Source organism: Lepisma saccharinum, chromosome 27, assembly GCF_977018435.1.
Source record: "Lepisma saccharinum chromosome 27, izLepSacc3.1, whole genome shotgun sequence".
Classification (NCBI taxonomy): domain Eukaryota; kingdom Metazoa; phylum Arthropoda; class Insecta; order Zygentoma; family Lepismatidae; genus Lepisma; species Lepisma saccharinum.
In genome coordinates, this window is record NC_139255.1 from 37,462,311 (window position 1) to 37,487,869 (window position 25,559).

The 25,559-nt window shown below is 38.0% G+C and overlaps 1 protein-coding gene across 2 annotated transcripts in view; it reads left to right on the plus strand.

Moving 5' to 3' along the window:
• The window catches only part of Rgl (Ral guanine nucleotide dissociation stimulator-like), a 262,557-nt gene that overhangs the window by 186,306 nt on the left and 50,692 nt on the right, over positions 1 to 25,559 (plus strand). Inside the window, exons 4-8 of one of the 2 annotated variants that reach the window (XM_083113546.1) lie at positions 6,161 to 6,223; positions 7,113 to 7,294; positions 10,003 to 10,068; positions 23,314 to 23,450; positions 25,092 to 25,304. In XM_083113546.1, the coding sequence (XP_082969672.1) occupies positions 6,161 to 6,223; positions 7,113 to 7,294; positions 10,003 to 10,068; positions 23,314 to 23,450; positions 25,092 to 25,304 (661 nt within the window). The remainder of the gene's footprint in view (positions 1 to 6,160; positions 6,224 to 7,112; positions 7,295 to 10,002; positions 10,069 to 23,313; positions 23,451 to 25,091; positions 25,305 to 25,559) is intronic. The other variant, XM_083113547.1, reaches the window with a different exon arrangement.

Here is a 25,559-nt window from a genome sequence, read left to right on the forward strand (position 1 = left end):
TAAAATGTTTCATTCTGTAAAATCAAAGACTAATGCGCCACGTTTTGGTTTGGTGGTGGTATTATTATTACTTGCCTGTTGATTTGTGAATCATTTATTTTTGTTTTATTCTCATATGTATTTTATTCCTGTAATGCTTAGGCTCTGACCGAAAGGTACAAGGTACATACTTCAAGTATGGTCTTGACGGAAGTGACGTCACCTAGTACAGTTCGAAAGCGCCAAGAACAGAAGCGCGCAGCTCGCAGCACAGATGGTTGGTGACTAGGTCACGTGATATCCACACTCGTTGTTCATTTGTTTAAAATCGCGGAGATAGAAAGCCAGCAACACGGGTTAAATATACGTTGTGGGTCAGCAGCCAAGTTGTTGGTTAAAGTGCTTCTAATGTGTGGAAATGTATGTGTAAGAACATTTGAAAATTATATGTGATACCTATGGTGAAAAACAAGTGTTTAAAACGTAGGGAAAACAACGTGTCCTCAGTTTTATGTACTGATCGTATTTGGCGCTGCAGTCGAAGTGCAATTCGAAAGACTTTCACTTCCAGTCCACGACTTCAAGACCGCACTGCAAGAGGATGCTCCCTTTAAGTATGATCTTGTACCTTTCGGACACGGCCTTAGAATGTGTCAGCAAATAATTCTCGTTCTAAATGTATGAACTATACATGAGACATATTTCAGATCGCATTTAGAATTATCCTTTCCATCTACCACCCGCTTGAATTCCGAATGTTTACAAGAACCTGCCACAATCATGGCTGCTCGATCCCACAATGCAACAGTTTGTGACGTAGGTGAAACGCCTATATCTACGGTGATGGGCTAACTTGCTATTGAAAGGTTGCTATTGGAGTGGCTCATCGCCGTGCACTTAGGCAACACACAACACATTGCAGTAAAGTGTTTATTTCAGGATGTAATTGTCCCATTATTATTGGCGGTGACTGTACGTAGTACACATTTCGGTTTGCCTATCTGCCTCTGACACTGCAAAATTTAACTTATATCCTTGTAATCACACCAAGAGTGCATCAACCTCGTCCTGGGTACCACAACAGCATGCTAATTATGCTTGTTTGTTCCTTTCATCTTAATCGTCACGATTAATCTAGGGAGGTAAAGAGGCGACAAAAAATAAGCAAGATGCAAATACATGTTCAAGTAGGGAGATTTTGAATTGGGGGTTCACGAGGACTCAAAAGCACTGCGCACACACGCACGCAAGTTGGGAGAAAATATTCAGAAAAAGCGTACAACTGTTTCTTGCCCGCTCAAACATTTCCATCGACAAAGAGAGAAGTCGTTCTGTGGTTGTTCAAACGGCGTGATTTTTAGCATTAGAAGGCGTGCTGTGACGTGGTGGTATGTGGGTCACGTGAGCCGTTGTTTCCGGGAGATGACCTCAAGCTTTGGCAGAGTACGTGACGCGGTTCCGGAATGTGAAACCGGCCGGCGGGCGGCACACATCGAGACAGCACCAGCTGACATTGGGTAAACAACAAGGACTCGCGGTGTTTACGTGTGCACGGGGGATTAGGAAGAAAACTTACAGAAACATGAACTCCGACAGAGAGGGGGGGAGAGAGAGAAGGGGGGGGATGAGTGATGGAATCGATAAAGGGGCACTCACGATTGAATTGTTGTTTGAAGTCCACTTTATGCACAGAAAGGCTAATCCGGACTGGACCTACAGTTTAAAGTGGAATCCGAAACACTATGTGCCTCCACCGGACATTGCAAGGCAACGACGCTACCACTGCACCATAGGGGAGGCCCTGGGACACTCACGAAAAACACTCATCTCGGGATTCGAACTCGGGATCCTTGGCGTTGTAGCGCGTTGTACTAACCTCTCCGCCACGGAGACCGGCAATCGACTTGTTGTGTTGAAGATAGTCAATAACAGAAATAAAGTACAAGTAACTGGCATTCTGGCAGAATATCCGAAACAGATCAAAATTCAAGGATAAATTGTTTAAATGAGCCAAGTAGCATAACCATACATTTAAATGTGTTATTGGTGTGAAGTGTAAAAAAAAATCAGAAAAATAGCCCATTGGATATTCAGTAATCTGGTGTGTCGAGTAGAAAAGTCGATTGATTGAGAGAGATGTGTGTGTGTTAGTGTCAAGAGAGAGGGGTAGATTGATTTGCTCTATTTTAGTTCGCCTTTTGTGCCACTTTTGGCTAATTTGCGAAGATGGAGATGAGTGATGATATTGATAATTGAACACTCACAAACATCCATGCCCAGGCCAGGATTCGAACCCGAGACCCCTGACGTCGTAGCGCAAGATATATATATATATATATATATATATATATATATATAGTGTGTGTGTGTGTCTCTCTCCGTCCTTCTTCCTTTTTATTCCTTCCTTCCTTTCTTTCGAAAAAAAGAAGAATTAAAGAGAGACAAAAAATAGGTTATTTTACGTTGTTTTTATGCTACTTTTGGCTAATCCCGACGATAAGAATGAATGATTATATGATGAGATGGATGATTGGACAATCACAAACACACACGGCACGACACATTTCTACATATGATTATCCCGAGTGCAGTTCAGTGTTTGGAAAGTTACTTTTTAAAAGGTAACTAATTACAGTTACAGTTACTTGCTTAAAGAAGTATCAGAGTTACAGTTACTCATTTTAAAAAGTAACTCAGTTTCAGTTACTTTCCACTGGAAATTTTTTTGCAAACAAATTACACAAATCGATTACTAATTGTAATAAAAAAGAATAAAAATGTATCGGATGCTGCTTACACAAGGGGTACAATTATGAGAATTATGAGGCCACAGATGAACAAACTACAGAAACTAGACACACTTCACAGCACACAACTGACTGCAATAGGATAGAATCCTCCTCCTAATAGAATCTTCCTGCTTCTGGGAAATTCACCACTCTTCCAAGGTATGCATATCGCTTTAGAATTGAGGACTACCAAACAACAGATGAAACATGCGATAAACCTGTCACTGAAATGCCTGGAACTGTTGAAACGTTACTTCTATTGGAAAAAGTAACTCTGTTACAGCTAATTGTTTTAAAAGTAACTTGTTACAGTTACATTTCTTAAAAAGAAGTAACTGTTACTTGTAACTAGTTACTTCCAAACACTGGTGCAGTTCCGGACACCAGAGCCTCGTAAGCATGCAAGACACAGTCTAGGGTGAACTACGTCGATTGGTTGATTTGGTGTTTTGTACACTTTATGCACAGTAAGGCTAATCGGGACTGGACCTACAGTTTAAAGTGAGATCCGAACCACTGTGCCATGTGCCTCCACCGGGTATCGAGACCCCTTGATTACAAGGCGACGACGCTACCACTGCGCCATCGGGGAGGCCCTGAACTACGTCGAAGAGAGGACATTTGCGTGCCTTCACCCTCGAGAAGAGTCAACCGGCCTCCGTGGCTGTGTGTTTATAACAGTGCGCTAGGACACCAGGGGTCCCGGGTTCGAATCCATGGGTGTTCATTGTGAGCGTCCCTTCATCAATTTCATTATATCATCAGTCATCACTCATTTTCATCTTCACGATTAGCCAAAAGTGGCAGAAAAGCGAATTAAAATAAACCAAATCTACCAAGGTTATAATAATAACAATAATAGTTTGACAAAACAATTTATAGTTAGAATCCAGTGGCGGCTATTAGGGCGGCAACTTTTGCCACTTTTTGCCCCCGCTCTATGGCCTCTTAATGCTAAGCCTTATCTACCAAGAAAGTAAGCTCCTTGCCCCCAGTTTTGGCACCCAATCGCCACTACTGCTAGTATTAGTTTGTAATAATTGTTATAGTTATTATTAATTTTAATAAAAATATTCAATTTTATGTTAACGGCCTGACCTCAACAAAAATTCCTGGCGACACCCATGTTCTTTTCCCCTCATTTGTTTATCAAGGTACGGAAAGGTAATTGGGTTTGTCTTGCCTTGCTAATTTTTGCGCATCCATCTTTCTCTCTCTCTCTTGAAAAGTTCGGTCAATGGAAAAACCAACTCCTCTCCCTATCAGGGATGGAAGGTTGGGTTCACGCCCCCCTTCACTCAGGATTCCAAGAAAATGAAAATGGAACTATGAAAGAAATGAGGGCATTTTCCCTTTCGAAAATTGCCCTGCGCACGCCACTAGCTGCACCAAAACTGGTGGAGTAAGCTTTAAAAAGAACAAACTTTAACCCTCCCCCCCAAAAAAACTTATCAAGCATATACAAGGGTCGTTCAAGGTTGACTGGGACTTTTATTTCTGCAGAGGAAATAGGTAGCAGAAGAAACACCAAACTATGTCAGTTTTTCAAAGTATTCTCCGTGCGCGCCGAGGCACCGTTGCCATCGTTCTGGCAGCTCCCGAATTCCTTTGGCGTAGAAAGAACTTGGTTGTTGTACCCACTGGAGGACATCGCTCCGCAGTGCTTCGTCTGTCGTGAATTTCTTCCCTCCCAGATGGTCTTTAAGGGGTGCAAACAAATGATAATCACTGGGGGCTAAATCCGGACTGTAGGGGGGATGGGGCAGAACTTCCCAGCGCATGTCGGCCAGAGTTGTTGTCACATTGGCCGTGTAAGGGCGGGCATTGTCATGGAGAAGAATTACATTTCCAGACAACATCCCAGGTCTTTTCTTACGAATGGACTTTCGTACAGCACCACTCAACAATGTGGAGTAATACTGGGCATTAATCGTGCTCCCTTTGTCCAGAAAATCCACATGGATAACGCCCTTCATGTCCCAGAAGACACTTGCCATGATCTTTCCAGCGGACGGCTGCGTTTTGCTTTTCTTGGGGGCGGGGAACCTTTATGCGGCCACTCCATGCTGCGTCTTTTGGTCTCTGGGGTTGAATTGTGCAACCATGTTTCATCACACGTGATGATGGATTGCAATAAATCATCACCTTCTGCTCGAAACCGATTCACAAGCTGTTCACAGACCGTCCTGCGTGTCCACTTTTGATCGAATGTCAGCTGGCGGGGAACCCACCTTGCGCAGATTTTGCGGAAGCGTAAGTGGTCGTGAATGATTGTCTCAACACTCCCGACACTGATATTCACCTCGGCAGCAATATCCCGCACTGTTACTCGCCGGTTCTCAAGAATCATTTGCTCAACACGTGCGATATTCACTGGTGTGACTGCAGTCGGGCGAATGTGTCCATGCGCTTCATTTGTCACCAGCTCCCGTCCTTCGCGAAACTGCTCACACCATTCGTACACTCTTGTCCGCGACATCGTTTGTTCACCATACTGTGCTTGCAATCGTCTGAAAATCTCAGCTGGTTTCACTTTCTCCTTCACGAGAAATTTTATTACACACCGCTGCTCCACAGCCACAGACACTGCTTGCCGCCATGTTCGCTGCAACTGCTGCGCATGCGCGAAATACGTCATGCCGGGCGCTAGTTACTCGCGAAGGAATACATTACGTCACCCGCACGTTTCATCATGATCCGGCTATTCATCGATTTTTTACGTACGAAAATCCCGGTCAACCTTGAACGACCCTTGTAGTTAGTATGCATAAATGAAAAAAAAAAGATTTTACGTTTAAAAGTAAGCATCAGTTACATGTTACTCTACCAAAATTCTGTTGGTGTGGTTTTCTTTCTTTTAGAAATCATTCCTATTTCCCACCTTTTTGTTTTCAGCATTTGGCATTCCGTGTTTTAGAAATGTTAGGTCAAACTACACCAAATCCCCATGGACATCCGCAGGATTTTTTCCAGGGAGGAGCAAGCAAGGTACTTTTTTTTCGAGGGGAGGGCAAAGGACACATATTTTCCTCCAAAATAGTGATGCCTTCTCAAAAAACACTATTTCAGTCTGAAATTATCATGTTTCTTTAACGAATTTATAATAATTAACATAAATTACTGTGATTGAAATGAAATTATATGTGAAATATATAATTTTTAGATACACATTCATTTTCCAGGGGGGGCATGGCCCCCCCTTGCCCCCCCCCTTCCGGACGCCCATGCAAATCCCCCTTTCTACACGCCACTATAACAGCTGACAAGGCAGAGAGACAAATTTGCTTCATGACAAAAATATAACATTTCTTACTCCCTATAATAGGTAAATTATATTGACGTAAATTGCATGTATTGTGTTAAAATATTAATATAACTCATTTGTCTTTCAGGTATGAGCAGTTAGCAAACAATAAATTGGATTTACCGGAAGTCTTGAGAGAACAACACAGGAAGTAAGTATGTCATATTTTACAAGAAAGTATTATTTGTTATATTTCAAAGGTAATACATTTTCATACACTTTTATAAAGTACAAGTCTTGTTTTTATAAAAGTAAATATTTTCTGATGTTTGGAATTACTCTTCACTTCCACTTTGTGTTTGTGTTATTGTTGATCATTTGTATACATTGCACCAAATTGAATCATAGTTTGTTATTTATTTAGTATAAGAAAATGTAGTTATGGAACTGCCATATTGTAGTCTGTCCTGTAATCTACTTTCAATAAAGATTGTATCCACTGTTTGTTTAAAATACAGACAATAGCCTTTTTATTTTTTAATTTTTTTTAAAGTACCTCTTTCATGCCCTGACCAGTGGCATGTTTGGGAGCGGCTATCATGCTCTATCCTTAAATACCCTACAATCAAGAACGTATTATATTTGACATTTGCTGACTTAAGAATTTCTATTTTAAAGCACAACCCTCATATTATGAGTATTTTAAGGTACAACAGCAATTCAGTTGTAGAGTTTGCAGATTGGATGCCATAACAATTTGCATTAAAAAATTATAATGTAGAAAATTTAAGCTCATCTGCAATAAAATCTCAAACAGACCACTTCCCGACAGTATGGGTTACTAATATTAAATGAGAGAGAACTTTATTGACTCAGTAATATTTTAATAACATTTTGGAAAATGAAATGATCAAATCAAAACTTGGATTTTGATGTTCATAATAGGAACATGGCAATGATAAAATTTGATCAGTATCAGTAGAGTATAAACTTAACTCCTTTTAGATTCCACTTGGGGGGAGGGGAACTATATTTAGAAATTAGTATAAATTGGGGGTACATAAATTTTGTTTCTATATTTGTATTTTTTTCTTTTATAGAACATTTATCCTTGCTCTTCACGTGTGGCTTGATTCCTACCCAGAAGACTTCAAAGATCCTCCCGATCACCCATGTCTCAAACAGCTCCACTACTTCTGCCAACGCCATTTGCTGGGTTCCGAGTTAGAGGGCAAAGTGCAGTATCGCCTTGAGAGGTTCCACAGGGAAGATCAACTGCAAGGTAACAGTCATGTCAACTTGTTTAAGGGTTTAAAAAGTTAAAATGGCGCAAAGTTAGCCTGAATGTTCAGATACATGAGCTTAGTTAAAACAACAATTGTGGTGTTATTTCTACTGAATGCTGATTACACTTGTTGTGATATTCTGATGACATTTAGTTCTAAATTAGTATGCTCTGTGAACTCATGTCCCACACCATGACTGTGCGGTCTAAGGCATCAGGCTTTGGGTTTAAGTGGTTTGAGTCTCCTGGGGTAAGCGTAACAACTTTTCTCCTGAGATTTCGGTCAGTGTATGAGAGGGTGCCCACCAACCATCGTGAGGAAATTGGGGAGCTATACCTGGTCACGGAGACCTACAATGAGGACTTGGAGTTCGTTGTGCTGACCATATGTCACCCTGTAACTGTCGCCCACCTCTGCTGAGGCATGTGGAGTGAGGTTGGCAGTCAGTAGGTAGGCCTTGGCCCTCAATGGCTGTTGTGCCACAGGTTATTATTATGAAGAGCATAATAGTTTTTTGAAATAATATCATGCTTCCATATTGTTTGACTTCATGCATACAAAAATGACATGAATTGTTTCTAAGTTATTTTTAAAAGCAGCTAAATAGATAAGTTTGGAAGTTAGCAAAGAGAAAACTAAATATATGCTTACAGGCTGAAACCAAGTGTTAGGTAATAATCAAAATCTACTTATTGATAACAACTCAATTGAATCAGTTTCTAAATTCAAGTACTTAGGAGTAATATTACCAAACAAAAATAATATTAAAGAGGAAATAAAAAGCAGACTTAATTCAGGAAATGCATGTTACTTTTCTCTTCATAAACTTTTATCTTCTCGTATAATATCTAAGAAACTAGAAGTTTAAATATACAAAATGGTAATTTTGCCTGCGGTATTACATGGATGTGAAACCTGGTCCCTTGCATTGAAAGAGGAACATAAATTAGGAGTATTTGAAAATAGAATCCTTAGAAAAATATTCAGATCTAAAAGGGAAGCGGAGACAGGTGAGTGGAGAAGGTTGCATAATTTAGAACTGCATAATTTGTATTCATGCCCAGATATTATTAGAATAATTAAATCAAGAAGATTTAGATGGGCAGACATGTGGCATGAATGGGAGAGGAGAGAAGAGTTTAGAGGATTCTTGTTGGGAAACCTGATGGTGGGAGACCTATAGGAAGGCCCAGATGAAGATGGAGGGATAACGTTGATACCTAAAGGAAATCTGTAAGGATGGAAAAGACTGGATTGATCTTTCCCAGGATAGCGACAGATGGAAGGCTTGTGTCAATCATATTAGTGTACCAAACCTGGCATGGTGAGTGTCATTTTATCAATTTCATCATATCATCACTCATCCTCATCTTTGCAATTAGCCAAAAGTGGCAGAAAAGCAAAGTAAAATAAATCAAATCAATCAATCATATTAGTGTATCAACATTTTGAAACAGCAGTCTCCAATGTGAAATACAGGTAAATAAGATATACGGCTAATATTTGGTATAAAAATTATACCTTCATCATTAACAAACATTGATTCTTTCTTTTCGGTATTCAGCTAGGGTCTTTAATTGTTATGTGGAATGAGATATTATTTAAAAGTTTTTTCTTATATATACTTTAAAAGTTAGTGACTGTTCTTTTTTTTTTTGTAATTTCATTTCATATGTGGCTTAACTGTCCTAGTTGTGGTGGATAGATGAATGAAGATGGATGATTGTCACATGATAAGAAAGTGGGTGGGAAAATTGTATTTTCTGTGAACAGAAATTCATACACATAACAACCTATAATATTCACTGTTTCCAACTTTCAATTTCTTCTTACATCAAATGCATCTTATTTTGATTCTGTAATCGATGGGAAGAAATACATTTGAAGCTATAAACCAAACAGAAATAAATTGTATTTATTGAATGATCTCACCGTACTAGGTATTAGTGTCACAAAGTATTGGTACTAATGACGATACCAGCAGATATGTTTCGAGAGTTCAAGTGTCTCATGGAGTCTAAAAATTCCAAGCAGAGATTAAATATCCTGGAAATTATGCAATATTCGTAATATTTGGAACAACTTTGTGGGCAGAAATATATTTTGTGATGAAATTATTAACTTACGTAAAATTATTAATATGTTAAAGCAAAATTTTGTGTAGATTAATATGTTCTAGTTCAAATTAAAACAGTGTTCAAATTTATAAATATTCTTAACTACTGTAAATTGTTTATACTTCTAAGTGTTGGAATGAGTGTGAGTGGAAATTAGTCAGAGTATTGGCATAGGTAGTAGTGCAGTCCTACATAATACCAAAACAAAACATACAGCTTTATTTTCACATCTCTATTAATTCAAAATAATAATAATAGGTAATAAATATGATACAATCACAACCACTTGCAGTGATAAATCTCAGTCACCTCCTGACAAGATATATTTTTAAATATTATGATGAAAAAAATTTACATTTTGAGATACTGTTGTCAATCATTTATCATTATGAACTAATATAATGGACATGTCTACATGTTGTACTTGTTATAATATTGTGTAAGTCACACTAAATTGAAAATTCACTAAGAAAATACATAAGTTTTTTTAAAATAAATTGTTGTTGCAGCCAGTATAAGTACATTAAATATAGTTAGAAGTCATTTCATTGGCTTTTGTTATTTGAATTTTTACCAATGGATTACAGACTGTGTCAAGAATGTGGATACATCACCAACTTACTTGATTCCAGTATATGGCAATTTCAGTTATGGTATGTAAAAGTTTATACGCAAAGCAAGCATGCACCAAAAGACTACCCTTCATTGCAGTCATGCTTGATGCTTGAAGCAGGCTTTTTCAACTTATATTATTGATTTTAATGCACTGACATGTTAACAAATTACAAACAACCTAATATGCCTTGCAGAATTCTTCTTGTGCTTTAGGATTTAAGACAGAATTAGTAATTATAAGTAATATTTCTGCTATATTTATTAATAGGATGATGCTAATAAGGTAACACGATAACAAGGTAGATGTTTATCTAACACAGAGATTTCATTGTTCGTTGGTGATTTTTAAGCCAATTTCTATTTAAATTGGAAATGTACTTTGCAACATTGTTAACAAGCCTGTACTATATATAAGCTGTATATTATGTACAAGCTTATATTTTCTAATGTACTGCCAATGGCAAAGATACTAGTAGGCAAATTATCAATTGCTATTTTCGTTCTTTTTATTCTACATCCTGTGCTGTTTTAAGAAATGGAATTCTGTTGATGCAAAGCATATGTTGTCCTCTGCTTATTGGCTTCTTTTATCGGTTCATGATCATCTTATTGTTGAAAACCGACTGAATGAAAATGATGAACAACAATTCGCCTACTATTACTTTTGCCATTGGGTGTACAAATAGGAGCTTCTATCAACAACCACCATATGAATTGTAATTCCATTCTTTGAAATCAAAGGGGATTCACATTGATACTTGCCACTTGATGATTATGGATTAAGTGTGTGTGTTGTATGCTGTTTAGTGTGGACCAGGTCGTGAGATATGGTAAGGGAAAAGTAAGGTAAAGTTTCTTGTGCTCACAGAAGGATGCAATGATCTTGGCCATTTTAGGGGCTGATGTTATCAACACCATGCTCCAGATGCATTTACTCACTATTTATCCATTTATTAAAGGTTTATATAACCCAGAGACTTATGGAGGGACAAGGTTGAACTATTCTCACCTTAAATCAGCCACCCTGGGATTCAAACCCAGATATACCACGTGCTGGCAGATGTCCTACGAACTGACCCACCACAACTCTCGGTTTAAAACATGTTATATTTTTTAAAATAGGAACTCTCAATATCATGCTGCATGTTTTTATTTGATCCAGCACAGCTTGTTGTATTTTCACATTTGACAGATTCAAGATTTTGATGTTTGATTTGAATATTTTGGATACTTTACCTGTTTCTGTCATTTAATTGGATGAACATGCACACACTTTGCACAAGCACCTAAACACATTTAAATGTTTTGTACCTGCAAATAATGTTTGAATTTAAAAATTTGAAATACACTGTGGCTGCATATTATTGACAGCATTAATTTGAATGAAACCGAAGATCTTAACCAAGTGTATTATTTCAAGAAGTCATAGGCATAAACAGTTTGGCTGCACCACAAGATATATATGGTGCATCATGCAAAGCAATCAACCTATATCAAAGTGGCAACTGTTCAAAATGTTAATGACCCCCATTTTCTGTGTGTGTGTCACACAGCATCAGGCTTTGGGCTCAGGCTACAGGACATGTGCTGGTTGGAATCTCCTGGGGCAGGCATAACAACTTTTCTCCTGAGATTTCAGTCAGTGTATGGGACCAATGACCACTCATCACCATGAGGAAATTGAGTAGTTTCGAATGAGCAGCGTCATGGGGCAGAATCAAACTGGGCCTAATTTTGAAGGGCAGAATCAAACTGGGCCTAATTTTGAAGGGCAGAATCAAACTGGGCCTAATTTTGAAGGGCAGAATCAAACGGGGCTTAATTAAATTAATTTTTTTTGGGGGGTAGAGACTCGAAAAGTTTTCTATCCCATAAAAAGAGCATCCAAGATTATTTGCTAAATAACTGTGACGTTTGCGAAATTACAAATATTACTTTTTATTACTTTATCTCCTCAGGTTATAAATTTTAATAAATCCAAAAATTTTGGAGGGGCAAGTGCCCATCCCTATTGCCCCCGCCAAGTTACGCCTATGAGTAGCGTAACTCAGTCATGGAAACCTACAACAACTGGGGGTTCATCATGCTGACCACTTATCACCCTGTTATTGGTTGAATGATCGCACACTTCTGCTGAGGCATGTGAGTGAAGCCAGCAGTCAGTAGTTAGGCCCTGCACCTCAAGGGCTGTTGTGCCACCGATTAAAAAAAAAATCTGTATGTGTGGGTTTGTGGAAAGCTATGTAAGCAACCAAAACAATATAGGTCATTTAAACAACAATGCCTGAGAGGCATCCTAACTCATGATGAGAAACTGAATATTTCAATGGAGCACATATTGAATCAGTTTTGATTAGAGCCGAGCCAATACCATGACCGATTCCTACCATTACCGATACTTGTATAATTCCAGTATAAAATAACAAGGGCTAGTTACCGAGTCACACTAACTCGTCACATCACTAGGCACGTATCTAGAAATATAATTTGGGGAGCCAATCCGAGCCAAGTTTCTCAGAAATATAATAATAAAAGTGTTTCTATTTAATAATATTATAGGTCGATAAGTAAATTAATTAATTAGTTACTTAATTTCTCTGATGCATATGGGGTATTGTTGTATATAACCACAGACTAAGAAAAGGAGAGAAGACAACATTAATACCTATTTTGTTCTTTGTTTCTTGACTAAAAAATATTGTTATTACATAAATAGTAAAAAGATGCTATAAAATCAGAGATAAAACAGCAAATATTTATCATCTAGCTTACGTGCAGTTAAGACTGCTAAAATTTGTGTAAAAACAACTGTCATGACAAGGAAATTAATGTCAAAGAAGTAAAAAAATGAATATTTATTGAATAACAAAAATAATGATGGTAGGTCCATTTGATAAAAAGTAAAGTTCCTGAGAAATATTTTATGTACATTATTGTAAGTAATGGTGTATATAAATCTCTAGAGGTGCCTCCCCAATGGTGTAGTGGTAATGCCATTGCCTTGTAATCAATAGATCCCGGGGTTCGATACTCAGTGGATGTACATAGTGGTTCAGGTTCCACTTCAAAATGTAGGCCCAGTCCAGATTAGCCTATCTGTGCATAAAGTGGACTTGAAACAAAAACTCAATCTTCCTTAGTACTGTCATTCAAAGCTGTATGTAAAGGGAAAAAAAGGTAAAGTGCACCACACCATGAAGGCGTATTGGGGGTGTGGGGGTAACACCCCACACTTTCTTGATCCGGTCGTGAGTGGGGGTGATGTGATCAGCATCACGCCCCTGACCACCTTTACCCTTCCAACGTTAGAAAAGTTCCCGGATTTGAACCGGCCGGGGATCGAACCCGGGAACCTTGAGCATGGTAGTCAGACGAGTTACCGACTTTTTTTATTTTTTATTTTATCAGCATATATACAAAATAGGTCTGTTTACTTACATAATTTCTGTTAAAAGTATAGTATAGAATTTTTAACATAGTAAGTAATATACAGGGTGGCCCAATAAGTCACTTAACACCCCCAGTACAAGGCCACTGCAGCGCGCAACATGGAAATGGTGATGACCAATCGTTATCGGGCCAAGGGGGAACCACATTGACGCCACCCACACGGTCGGCGGCCATCTTGATGTCCGCCATCTTGAATTCAACTTCAGAATTTTAAATGGGAAGGGGGTCGTGCGACATATCAAAATGAGCTAGAATTTCACGAGAAATGCAATGGTGAAGGTTTTTTCGACGTATCTTTAACCAGTAAAAAGGTATGACTGAATTCTTGTACCAATTTGCTCCTTTTCGAGGTGTTAGAAAAATGCCTTAACATTTGTTTAGCGCTTCGGTAATGCATCGAGATCAAAGTGACGTCTATGGAGAGACGTTCGCATGCCATTGCACATTATTTTAATCGGATACATCCATGAAGAGCTATGCATTATGAATGGTTGTCGCGAACAATTTACAGTGTGACGCTTCCATTGAATTAAAAGTCCTTCACAGTGACAAGGCTAATGTTTATGTTCATAAGGAAGTTCATAAACAGAATATGTGACCCTTGTAATCTGATAACTAACTTTGGACAAAAACTGGTTCATAACGTTCCCATAAGTGTTCTGGTGTTCTTCCCTATTGAAAAAACTCTGTAAAAAGTACCTTCTTCCATAAGCAAGGATGAAAAAAACTGTTTATTTAACAAATCCAAGTAGCCCTAAGCATTTAAGGTTCCGTTGATGGAAAATTGACTAACCAATCGTGTTCCACACAGCACAACACACCATTAACTTACCAACACTAACCATTCAGCTTTGATCTGTCGCAAATGGGTTATCAGATAAAAATAATCGAATATTCTGTTTATGAACTTCCTTATGAACATAAACATTAGCCTTGTCACTGTGAAGGACTTTTCATTTAATGGAAGCGTCACACTGTAATTGTTCTTGACAACCATTCATAATGCGCAGCTCTTCATGGATGTATCCGATTAAAATAATGTGCAATGGCATGCGAACGTCTCTCCATAGACGTCACTTTGATCTCGATGCATTACCGAAGCGTTAAACAAATTTTAAGGCATTTTTCTAACACCTCGAAAAGGAGCAAATTGGTACAAGAATTCAATCATACCTTTTTACTGGTTAAAGATACGTCGAAAAAACCTTCACCATTGCATTTCTCGTGAAATTCTAGCCCATTTTGATATGTCGCACGACCCCCTTCCCATTTAAAATTCTGAAGTTGAATTCAAGATGGCGGACATCAAGATGGCCGCCGACCGTGTGGGTGGCGTCAATGTGGTTCCCCCTTGGCCCGATAACGATTGGTCATCACCATTTCCATGTTGCGCGCTGCAGTGGCCTTGTACTGGGGGTGTTAAGTGACTTATTGAGCCACCCTGTAGTAAGAGTCCCATTTTCGCTATCTGATACAAGATTTTTTGGCGTAAACATACATTTGTACCTGTAATATAAATATACATTTCTTCATACGCATATATTAAATATCTGTTTACACTTTCACACCATAAGTATACAATTATTGTTTTCTAAACAACACTGAGGTAGTTTCCAAAATACTCATACATTTTTGGATATTGTAACATTTTCCATCTAGTTCTTTTTAAATACAGTGTGAAAAAAATGCTATTGCTCTCATACTTTTTACAAAATACATAATATATTGTATTAGCTATTAACCAAATTACTGCATTGTTTTTCTTTTCTGGAAATTATTTGAAATCTGGTCTTGTACACATGGACGTTTGAAAGTACTGAGTTGCTGTTCGACATATTTGTCCTAGATATGTCGTTAGGCATTTCCAAATTCCCTTCACTCCATTACATGTTGCTATTCTATGCTCAGTGGTGTCTATCTCTACACATATGTGGCATTTATTAGTTGTTAGTCTCTTGATATTATGTAAGCGTTCATTGGTTGGTATAATATCATGTATTACATTCTACCAAACACTATACACTGATGTATCCAGAAATTTCTTATTTAAATTTTTCCAAATATTTTGCCATCTGTTATTGGGAAAATGTTTTTCAGTGCGGTGAGTCAGTATCTGCAACTGTTTGAGAAACAGTGAATATAAGTATTGAGAGAGTTTTACGTCTTCACCTTCTGGCGGAAGCACCACATAACTGAATTCTTGCATCAAACTTCGTAGATATATCAGTCCTTTTTTCAATCTGCGTAGATCTGGCAGATTTTGGGGTGGAAATTCCTCCGTCCATAACTGTATCCATAATGATGTAATGGAATCTTCAATGCCATATAGCGTATAGGATCATGCCAGGAATAGGGATTTGCATTTGGTCTTAATATTTGTCAGCTCCAATCCTCCTGGGGTGTAAGGGGTGACCTTCCACGTAGGCACCTCACTTCCACGTAGTACACCCTGGACTGCATTTTGCAGACGAACGAGGCTCTGGCGACTGGTACTATGGCCAGTATAATTTTGTGTGTGTTCTGTTTTTTGTCCTTATGTGTGCTGAGTGCCCGTTTACAGTCTCAGTTTCTAATGGAAGTCAGAATATTTTGGGATTTTATTTATGTAACGCTAGAGTTGTTATTTGTAACGATAAGGGGCTGAACCCCGTTTAGTGTGACGGGTGCAAAGTGGCCTAAGTGCTGACACACCCAAAATTTTAAAATCAAATCAAATCAAGCTCTAATCCTCCTTTTAGTTTCATTTGCCATAGATTTGATAGTGGTATTCGAAAAAAATGTCCATACCACATAAACCAACCAATTGCTGAATTCATTATTCTGAGGTATTTTTGATTGATTGGTATCACTTGGGCCATATAGTTTAATTTGCTAAACATAAATGTTTGCAAAAAAACACACTCGTTGTATCATGTTTAACTGTCTGCTTCGCATTTTATAACATTGTATGCGAATGTCTCTCGCTATCTTTTGCCAATTTGATTCTAACATTTGTTCCTCGTCCCTGTGAAAAATTATTCCTAATATTTTAATTTCCTGTACATATGGGATCCCTATATCTGGATATTTTTGATCCCATGTGCCAAATGGTAGCGCCTTTGAATTTTCCATATTTATTTTGGCCCCACTAGCACGACAGTATATATGTATCGCTGCTACCATTTTTTGCATTTGCTCGTTTGTGGTGATACAAGCGGATAGATCATCTGCAAAAGCAAACACTTGGTTTTCCTTAAAGGCGTGTATCGCATCGGGAGTAGTTTTCCTGGTATATTGCAGCAAAGGATCCAGGGTTAAAGCAAACAAGAGCATACTTAGTGGACATCCTTGCCGAATTGATCTTGTTATATTTATTGGGATGACAGGAATCCATTGACCATTATCCAAGATGTTGCTTCTTGATAGAAACCTTTCAAAATATTAATAAACGTATCACTGAATCTATATGCCTTTAGCACCTCAAACAGGTAGTGATGCGACACTAAATCAAACGCTTTTTTGAAATCAAAAGAAAGCACACATGCATCAACTTTCTGCACCGTATAATAGGATATCAGATCGCGCATCCCTCCAACTGCACTGAACATGTTATGCTTTTTGCCAATGCATGTTTGTTTCTCACTGAGTATCCATGGTAAAATTATCTTTAACCTATTTGCTAAAATCTTTGCCATTAATTTATAGTCACAATTTAGTAATGTAATTGGTCTGAAGTCGTCTACTTGTTTTGCGTGTGGTTTTTTTCGGTATCAATATGATGATGCCTTCATTTTGTAAAACTTTTCCATTTTTAAAGGCATCTTGTATGATTTTGATTAGTTCATATTTTATAATCTCAGAAAACTGCAAATAAAACTTGTAACCAATACCATCTTTTCCTGGTGCTTTAAGGTTGCATGTTTGTAACGCTTCATATACTTCTTCTATTGTTACTTCAGTATCCAAAAGTTGTCTATCCTCTTCTAGCAAACCATTAGTTAGAGAATTCAGTAGTGTCTCTCTTGCTTCTGATTCCCCCTCCCCTGTCTGATAAAGCTCCCCATAATAGTCATAAAATGTTTGCAAGATTTCTGGCTGGCTCACATGCGATTCTCCACCTGAAACCACAAGATTGTTTATCATGAGTGTTTTTTGTTGTTTTTGCATCTGTACATAGTGATACATCGAAGTTCTTTCATCTTGAATTAAATTCTTGGAATTGGTTCTTATTGTTATGCCTTCCATTTGTTGCCTCTGGAGTGTTATGATTTTGGCTTTATACTGCTGTATGGCTTGGTAATTTTTGGTGACATCTCTCCCTTGACATGCCTCGTGTAAACACTGGTAATAAAAGTTGATCAATCCGTTTCTGTGTTTTGCATTTAATAACTGTATATTTAGCTTCCAATATGAAGGACCCCTGACTAGTTTTGTTTCTTCCAGGTTAATTGCCATTTTTACTGCCATATGATCAGTAAAGGGCGCTGGCAATGCTTCTATGGATGTTATATTTTTTATTTGATCTGTATTTGTATATAACCTATGGATTCTCGATCCAGATTTATTATTAAAATATGTAAATATTATATCCTGTCTCTTCTGTAACCAAACATCTTTCAAATGCAATTCTTGAATTAATGTTGCAAGTGCTGGACTCTTTTGAGAAGCTCCTAAACAATCGCTGGGAGTCAATACCCGATTAAAATCACCCCCAAGTATTATTTTAGATTCATTTAATGGCAGCAAATATAATATGTCCTGATTATAAAATTGTTCACGTGACTGTCTATTTTGATTGCTTGATGGGGCATAAATATTTACAAATGTATAGTTGGTACTTTGAAAGCTAATGCCTCTCCCATCTACTAACTTTTTTACATTATTAATGGGTAGGCCGTTTATAACAAGTATTGCTGTACCACGGCCATTTATACCAGTATTAACTATGGCTTCATAACCATATATTGATGGGAAGTCACACATACAAACTTCCTGCAAAAACAATACATCTATGGAGTGTACCCTTACAAATTCTTCTAACATTTTACATTTTACATATTCCATTAATGTTAATAGTACATATTCTAGTGGTATACACCATTAATAAATTAATAATGTACCACACAGTTAATAGTACTTTCCACTCTTCCCTCATAACGTTGAAAAAAATTATACAAATAACAAATGAAATATCAAATGAACTATCCCTTTTTAGGATTTACTTCATCTGTTCATTACTCTATTCATACCTCCTACCTCTCTCACTGATCTCCTCTTCGCTACTGTGTTCTCGCTACCTTTTGAAGTATTCTTCGTCTGTTTTTTTGCACCCATCTGCTGAGATTTTTTCCACTTTGACAGTGAAGTGGCACTTTCGTCACTTTCTTCTTCTGTATTCAAATCACTTTCCAGCTCACAGTCTTTCGATGGTCCCTTGTCCTCCACTTTTGGGACATTGTCCTTTGCTGCTGGGATGGGAGGAAGATCAACTGAGTTCCCTTCGTCCTGCATCCGGTCATCCTGCATTTCTTCACTTCCTTTTTCCTATTGTTTGTCTAGGTGGGAAGTTCCCGGTTGTTTTGTGTCCATCGATAAGACTTTCTGGTTGTGTTCTTCCTTTGTGGTCTCCGTAGTTATCGGTGGGAACAGTTCCACCAGGTGGGTGTCACTTGGCACATTCTTTATCCCCTTATCTTGCTTTTGTTCTGTTATCACCTTTTGTAGACCTCCCGACTTGTTTTGATTATTATCTGGTTGGAACTGATTGTTCAAGTTCAAGGATCTCCCCTTTTCCACTATTATATCACTATAATTTCTCTCTCGGTTTTTATTCACACGAAGTGTTGTTATCTGTCGACTATCACATTGCCAGCTATCATGTCCTTCTTTTCCACATGCCCTGCACATTCTCAGCTGTCCGTCGTATATCACATGGCACTGATGAGATTTTACTGTAATGAATGACGGAATCGTTTTTTTTTAGTTCCATTTTCACTATTCTCACCCCGTTGTAAACTTGATATTTGAAGTTTTCAGACCACGTTTCTTTGTCTATACATTCTACCTTCCCAAATTTCGTCATTTTGTCTTTCACGCACTCATCATCTAATTCTAGTGGTAAGTTAAACACTCTTACCGCTTTTGTTTCCCTCATCGTATCACTCAAAGCACTTTTACAGTTTCACCATTATCATAACAAAAGTTTGTTTCCGGACCACATTTCTCTAATATTCGCGTCATTATTGCTTCTTGGATACATTTTACGAAAACACATCGAAAATGCGTAGGTATTTGTATTCCCAAGATCTCATCTACGTGGAGTTGAAATTGTCCGTATAAAGTCATGAATTTCTCGTGCCGACGGCCTCGGTGCCCCGAACGGAAAATGTATCTGGATGGTATTTTGTCTAATGATTTTCATCTTTTTACTATTTTACTATTTTACTATTCTAAAGTACTTTTCCAATTCTACTTACTCGCCAGTCAACTGCACCAAACGCCACAAGCAACATGCACATGACACTCAATTTCGTTGTTTCCTGAAGGCAACTTTTCACTGACCTTCACGGAGCAACTAGTTTCTGCGTCCGCTCTCTCTGAAGGCTTCCACAGAACTCCACCGACTGAGCCACTGCGGCTTATGTTCCAAATCTAATCTCGGCAGAAATAAATAACCCTCATTGGCTGATACCAGCAGTCACACAAAAGACTGGCACAGAAGGGAGGAGGACACAAAGAAATCGCTGAATCCCCTTTCCGCTTGAATGTAGATAAAACAAAGCTAATTTCACAGTGACATTCATCCCTCTTTTCCAAGAACTCCGCAACTACCTGACCCGGTATAAGTGTGGTGGGTGGTTTAAAAACATCCACCTACCTTACCACTACAAGCTTCAAGCAAGAATTGGCAGTGAATGGTTTATTTCATTTCCTACAGCGTTAACTAACCAGCTACATGCCTTCATGGTCACGTTTGGGTTCAGCTTTCATTTAACCATGCCTTTGATCTTGCCATCTGCTTCCCAGGAGGGTGAGGTTTTATCCAGTGTTTGTAGGAAAATCTATGAAACTTCTTGTGCTGGTCCCCCAATGTGTCACATGGAAGGGTGAACGAACTTTGAAAAAGGACAAATGTTGAGACAAGCTGTTGCCTTTGCCTGCTTTCTTAGCCACTGAAAATCTTTGGTATCGGTAAAAGAAAATCAACTGATATTCACCAATGCCGATACTGCTGGTATTGGTATCGGCTCAGCCCTAGTTTTGATTGTTATAAAAGTTTGTACATATGTATGTAAATAAATATATATCATGAAATAAATAAGGCTGTCTGATCCAAGACTACTAGAGTAGAAGGCTGGGGCCATACCTGATCACGTGGTCCTTGACGTCAGGCGTGACGTCACGCGCGGACAGATCGCTCTACGCTCCGGTTTCGCAGCCGAATCAAAGCAGTAATTATGAACAAAAAAGAGCCGTAATTATGCCCAGAAGCTAATTGGGAGTGAATACACAGACTTACTTAGGATCCGACATAACGTATGTCCTTACAGTTGGATTACACAGCCATTTACGCACACATTTTATCGGTAGTTTATATGTCGTCACATTTCTCTGTGAAACATTAGTTTCATGTAAAATTGCGGTTAATACACCTAGTAATGCATTTTGTTAGGGCAGAAAGAAAAATATATATGTTGAATGCGTAAAATAATTTTGTTAAATAAAGAAAGGCAGAAAGCCAAAATTATGGATAAGTTGAATATGTAAAAGAAAACAATCTCGTCTATTGCTCTCTTTTAGGAGTGAGAGAGGAGCTGTTTTCACTTAACTTCTTCAAATTTGGTAACTTTGCTTCGACTATTGGTATTTATTTCTTAATTAAATTTCCTTATTCAGATTACAATTCTGAGTCTTATGAATCTTTGAACTACACAGGGAGGAATGTGAGGAAGTTCCGTGTGTATTATGTAACACACACTTTAAAAAACTTTTCACTGAACGAAAACTTGAGACATAGAACTGAAGAAAGTCGAGGGTCACTTTATATACTTATACGTATATATAATCAGTGGAATGTCGAACAGGGGTGCCTACAGGCGGGTATGTGAAAGCTGGTTGAGTCCACTTAACTTTGGGGGGGGGGGGGGGTTGTGATGAAAATTTGACTGAATAAATAATAGAACAATGGAGGACGGAAGATGAACTACGTTGTCATTTAAGCATCACTCGTATATAAATAGCAAGTTGTGTATTTTGAAGTGTATGGTAGCCTGATGTTGTGTAATGAGACTACTGGTATTGCAATCCACTAACAAGTCTCGTTAGATGCGATGTGTTCAGTTATATATTGTCGCCCGCTGTTTTTATTTTTTTCATCGGAGATCACGACATGTCGCAACACCTCACTGAAGGCATTGTGAACTGCAACACCTCACAAGCCACCAGGGTGCGAAATCATTGAAAACTGGTGAGGGGGAGAAAGTTCGTAACCTACAACCCCCCTCCCCAGAAACATATGTGTGAATTATACGATGTGCTTATTTGTAATGTTATTAAAAGTAAAAATAAATTACTCAATTAAAATAATTATTGTGATTATTAATTAGAAATTAATTTGTTACTTTCATACATATTGATGTAGATTTGTTAATGATCTCTTGAGACAGAAAGCATTCAACACTCACAACTACACTAATTTGTGTGTGTTTTCAATATTATTCTTAGTAAAGTATATTTGAAATTTAAAGTAATTGCTTATCTTTCCATTGTTACAACAAAAACTCTTTCCCCCGGGAAATTTTTGGTGTTTTTTTTTTGTGGCCAAGATTGTTGGTGGGGGAAATCCCCCTCGTCCCCTCCAGGATTTCGCACCCTGAACCCAACAATCGAGAAATACAAGAAAAATGGAGCGAAAAGAACAAAACAGATCAGCTTTCCACGTTTCTTTCCGTATGGGGTAAAGACTCAGCTGGGTTTTGTCCGCCCATGACGTCACACCCGCAGCAGTCGTGAAAAGAGGCATGTCTGACCCGAGCCTTTCCTTCTAGTAGTCTTGTGTCTGATCTGGTGTATGATTTGATGCATTATACAGTTGGTTAAGTTCTTAGTCAGTAGTTTGTTTCTACACTATATTTAAAAAAAAGACAATTTCGTCACACTTTTCAACACATTGGAACACAATTCTCATGCACATAGGCGTAACTTGGTGGGGGTAAGGGGGCAATTGCCCCCAAAAATTTTCAGGCTACTAAATGTAAAAGTTAATGATAATTTTGTTAACCTCTTGCGATCTGAGTAGCAAAGTATTGAAGTGTATTTTGTTATGATTGTACAAATGTAAGCTATTCAGCAAAATAGTTCTGGATGCTATTTTTATGGGATGGAAAACTTCTTAATTCTGCCCCCCCTCAAAGTTAAGCCCAAAGTTTGATTTTGCCCCCCCCCCCACCCACCCCCCACCCCAAAGTTAGGTCCTTAGTTATGCCCATGTTCATGCAGCTCACATGCATTGCTTTCTAAAATGAACAGAGTTCAAAACAGTTACGTACAGTACTTGAGAATTTATATTGTAAGGTAAGAATGTGGAATATGGCATGCTGTCAACCTTTTAGTTAAGCAGCCAATATTTATGGGCTTTTTTTGTGCACATGTTGGATTACTCTATGTTTTACGAAGTGTTTTGTAAGTGTGAACTGTTTTTATTTCAGCAATTACTTTACTAATTTCAGCAGTAAATTAATTAAAATAACTTATGTTAATTATCATTAATGAGTCATAAAAATAAGTACAAAGTTACACATTATTAACTTTCATAAATAGCATTTTCGATAAGGAATTGTTTTTCCTCATTACAGAAACATCTGTGATCCGGCATCTCACAGCCAGTCTGTATCTCCACCCAGTGTTACCCAATGGAATGACTGTACAGATTTATAATTTCCCACATGTTCCAGAACAGCAATTTGCGGAGCAGCTCACAAGGATGGACATGGTAATTAATTTATATATCTTTTAGTACTTGTGTTTTGAAGGTTTCATTTACTATCACCTCAGTTTTTATCAAACATCTAATATACTTTGAATTAAAATCCCATTTCAATATATAGTATCATATAGAAACTACAAGTTGGTTCAAAATTTTATTTGTGGTTTCCATAGCTTATAATTGTGAAACTGGGAACAAGAAAATGTGAAGGGTAAACCAGAAAGTTTTATAAAGCAAAACACTAACTTTCTCTCTCTCTCTCTCTCTCTCTCTCTCTCTCTGTCACTCTCTCACTCCCTCACTCTCTCTCTCTCACTCTCTCTCTCTCTCTCACTCACTCACTCACTCACTCACTCACTCACTCACTCACTCATATATGTCAGGGATATTACGATTACAATTTTTTTTTTTAATTAAAGCCTGTTATCACGAAGCAACATCATTACTAGGCTGAAGATATATGTGGTACAGTCAGAAATGAACTGAAGTTAGTGCTAACATTTATTACACCCAAAATGCAAGTTTCTACAAAACACCACCTTCAAATTAAACATCTTGGGCAACTTCACATGTCTGCCATTTCGTATTTTATTTGAAACTAAAGATGTGCTACATTTTATCGAGTGTTTTAATTTATTAGATATTTTTATAGTTTTTATTTCTTCTACCCTGATGACGCAGTGGTAGCATCGTTGCCTTGTAATCAAGGGGTCCCGGGTTTGTTACCCGGTGGAGGCACAGTGGTTCAGATTCCACTTTAAACTGTAGGTCCAGTCCCGATTAGCCTTACTGTGCATAAAGTGGACTTAAAACACTCAAGTCAACCAAATCAATTCTACCAAACTTTTGCTCAGATTTGGTTCAAAACATATGCAACATGGAGCTCAATTCAAACAATAATAGGAAAGGAAAGAATCATTTGTTTTATATAATCTTGGTAACTTAGACAAAGAGCAGGGTGAAAAGTTTCATCAGGACATAAAAACAATGGAAGCCAGATGGAAGATGGGATGCATACATGATGGCAGACTATTATTGGAATCTTATGAGGGGTTGTCCTGGCAGATCCCACTCTCGGAAGGCTTACAAAAGGAGCTTCTTGTGTGTCAAATGCCTGGAAAGTTTGTATCATAAATCTGTGCTTTTGGTATGAAATAAGTAGATTTTTAGGTAGTACATTTTTCTTTTAATTTTTAATGTGTTTTCTTCATGCCTAAAATATATTATTTAAACACCACATTAAAGTATCCTGATATTTTATATATTTATAATGGGCAAGCAGAGTGAAGAGTGACATATGGGATATGTACTGTGTCTTAAAAACTAGAGCTGATAGGGGAAAACTGGTGCTATTTTTGGAATCAGCAGGTCAAATATACCCAGAAACTGCAAAACATTTGAGGCACCCAAGTGTGTTTTGGCCAGTGTAATAGATTGCTTTTGCTTGTGTAACTTCTCCAAGTCTGGATATCAGCAGGCTTGTCACTCAATGGGCAAATGCCTCAATGTTAGTCGTGACATTCTTTAAATAAAGGAAATTATTTCCAACGTAATCATCTTGGCCCACTTTCATTGAGATATTTGGTATCTTTGTTGTTGTTTTTTCTCCTGCTGTAGATATTTTATTATGAGGAATTTGATTTGCAGGAACTGTTTAAGAAGCTGATTCCTCATCAGTGCCTTGGAGCGATCTGGTCTCGCCGTGACAAGAATCGAAGCCAGGAAGCAGCTACTGTTTTGGCAACTGTGAATCAGTTCAATGCAGTGTCTTTCCGTGTCATCAGCACAGTGCTCATGGACCCTGACGTTAGGCCGCTAGACAGAGCAAAAATAATTTCTACTTGGATTGACATTGCACAGGTAATTTAACAACATGAACTTTCCTGCGTATGTAAACCGAATCGACTGTTTTCATCAGTTGGATCCTTCTGTATCTGAATGGTTTCCATCCTCACGTTCTTAGTGCCAGAAACCCTGAGTTATAGCCTGAGTGGTGACCTAGAGTTGATCCAGCATTAAGGGCAATTTGAAACTCTTCGTTTGAGATGCAGACTAAAAAGTGGCACAAAGCAATTAAAAAGCAAAAACAAATAGAAATAGACGATGATCACAAAC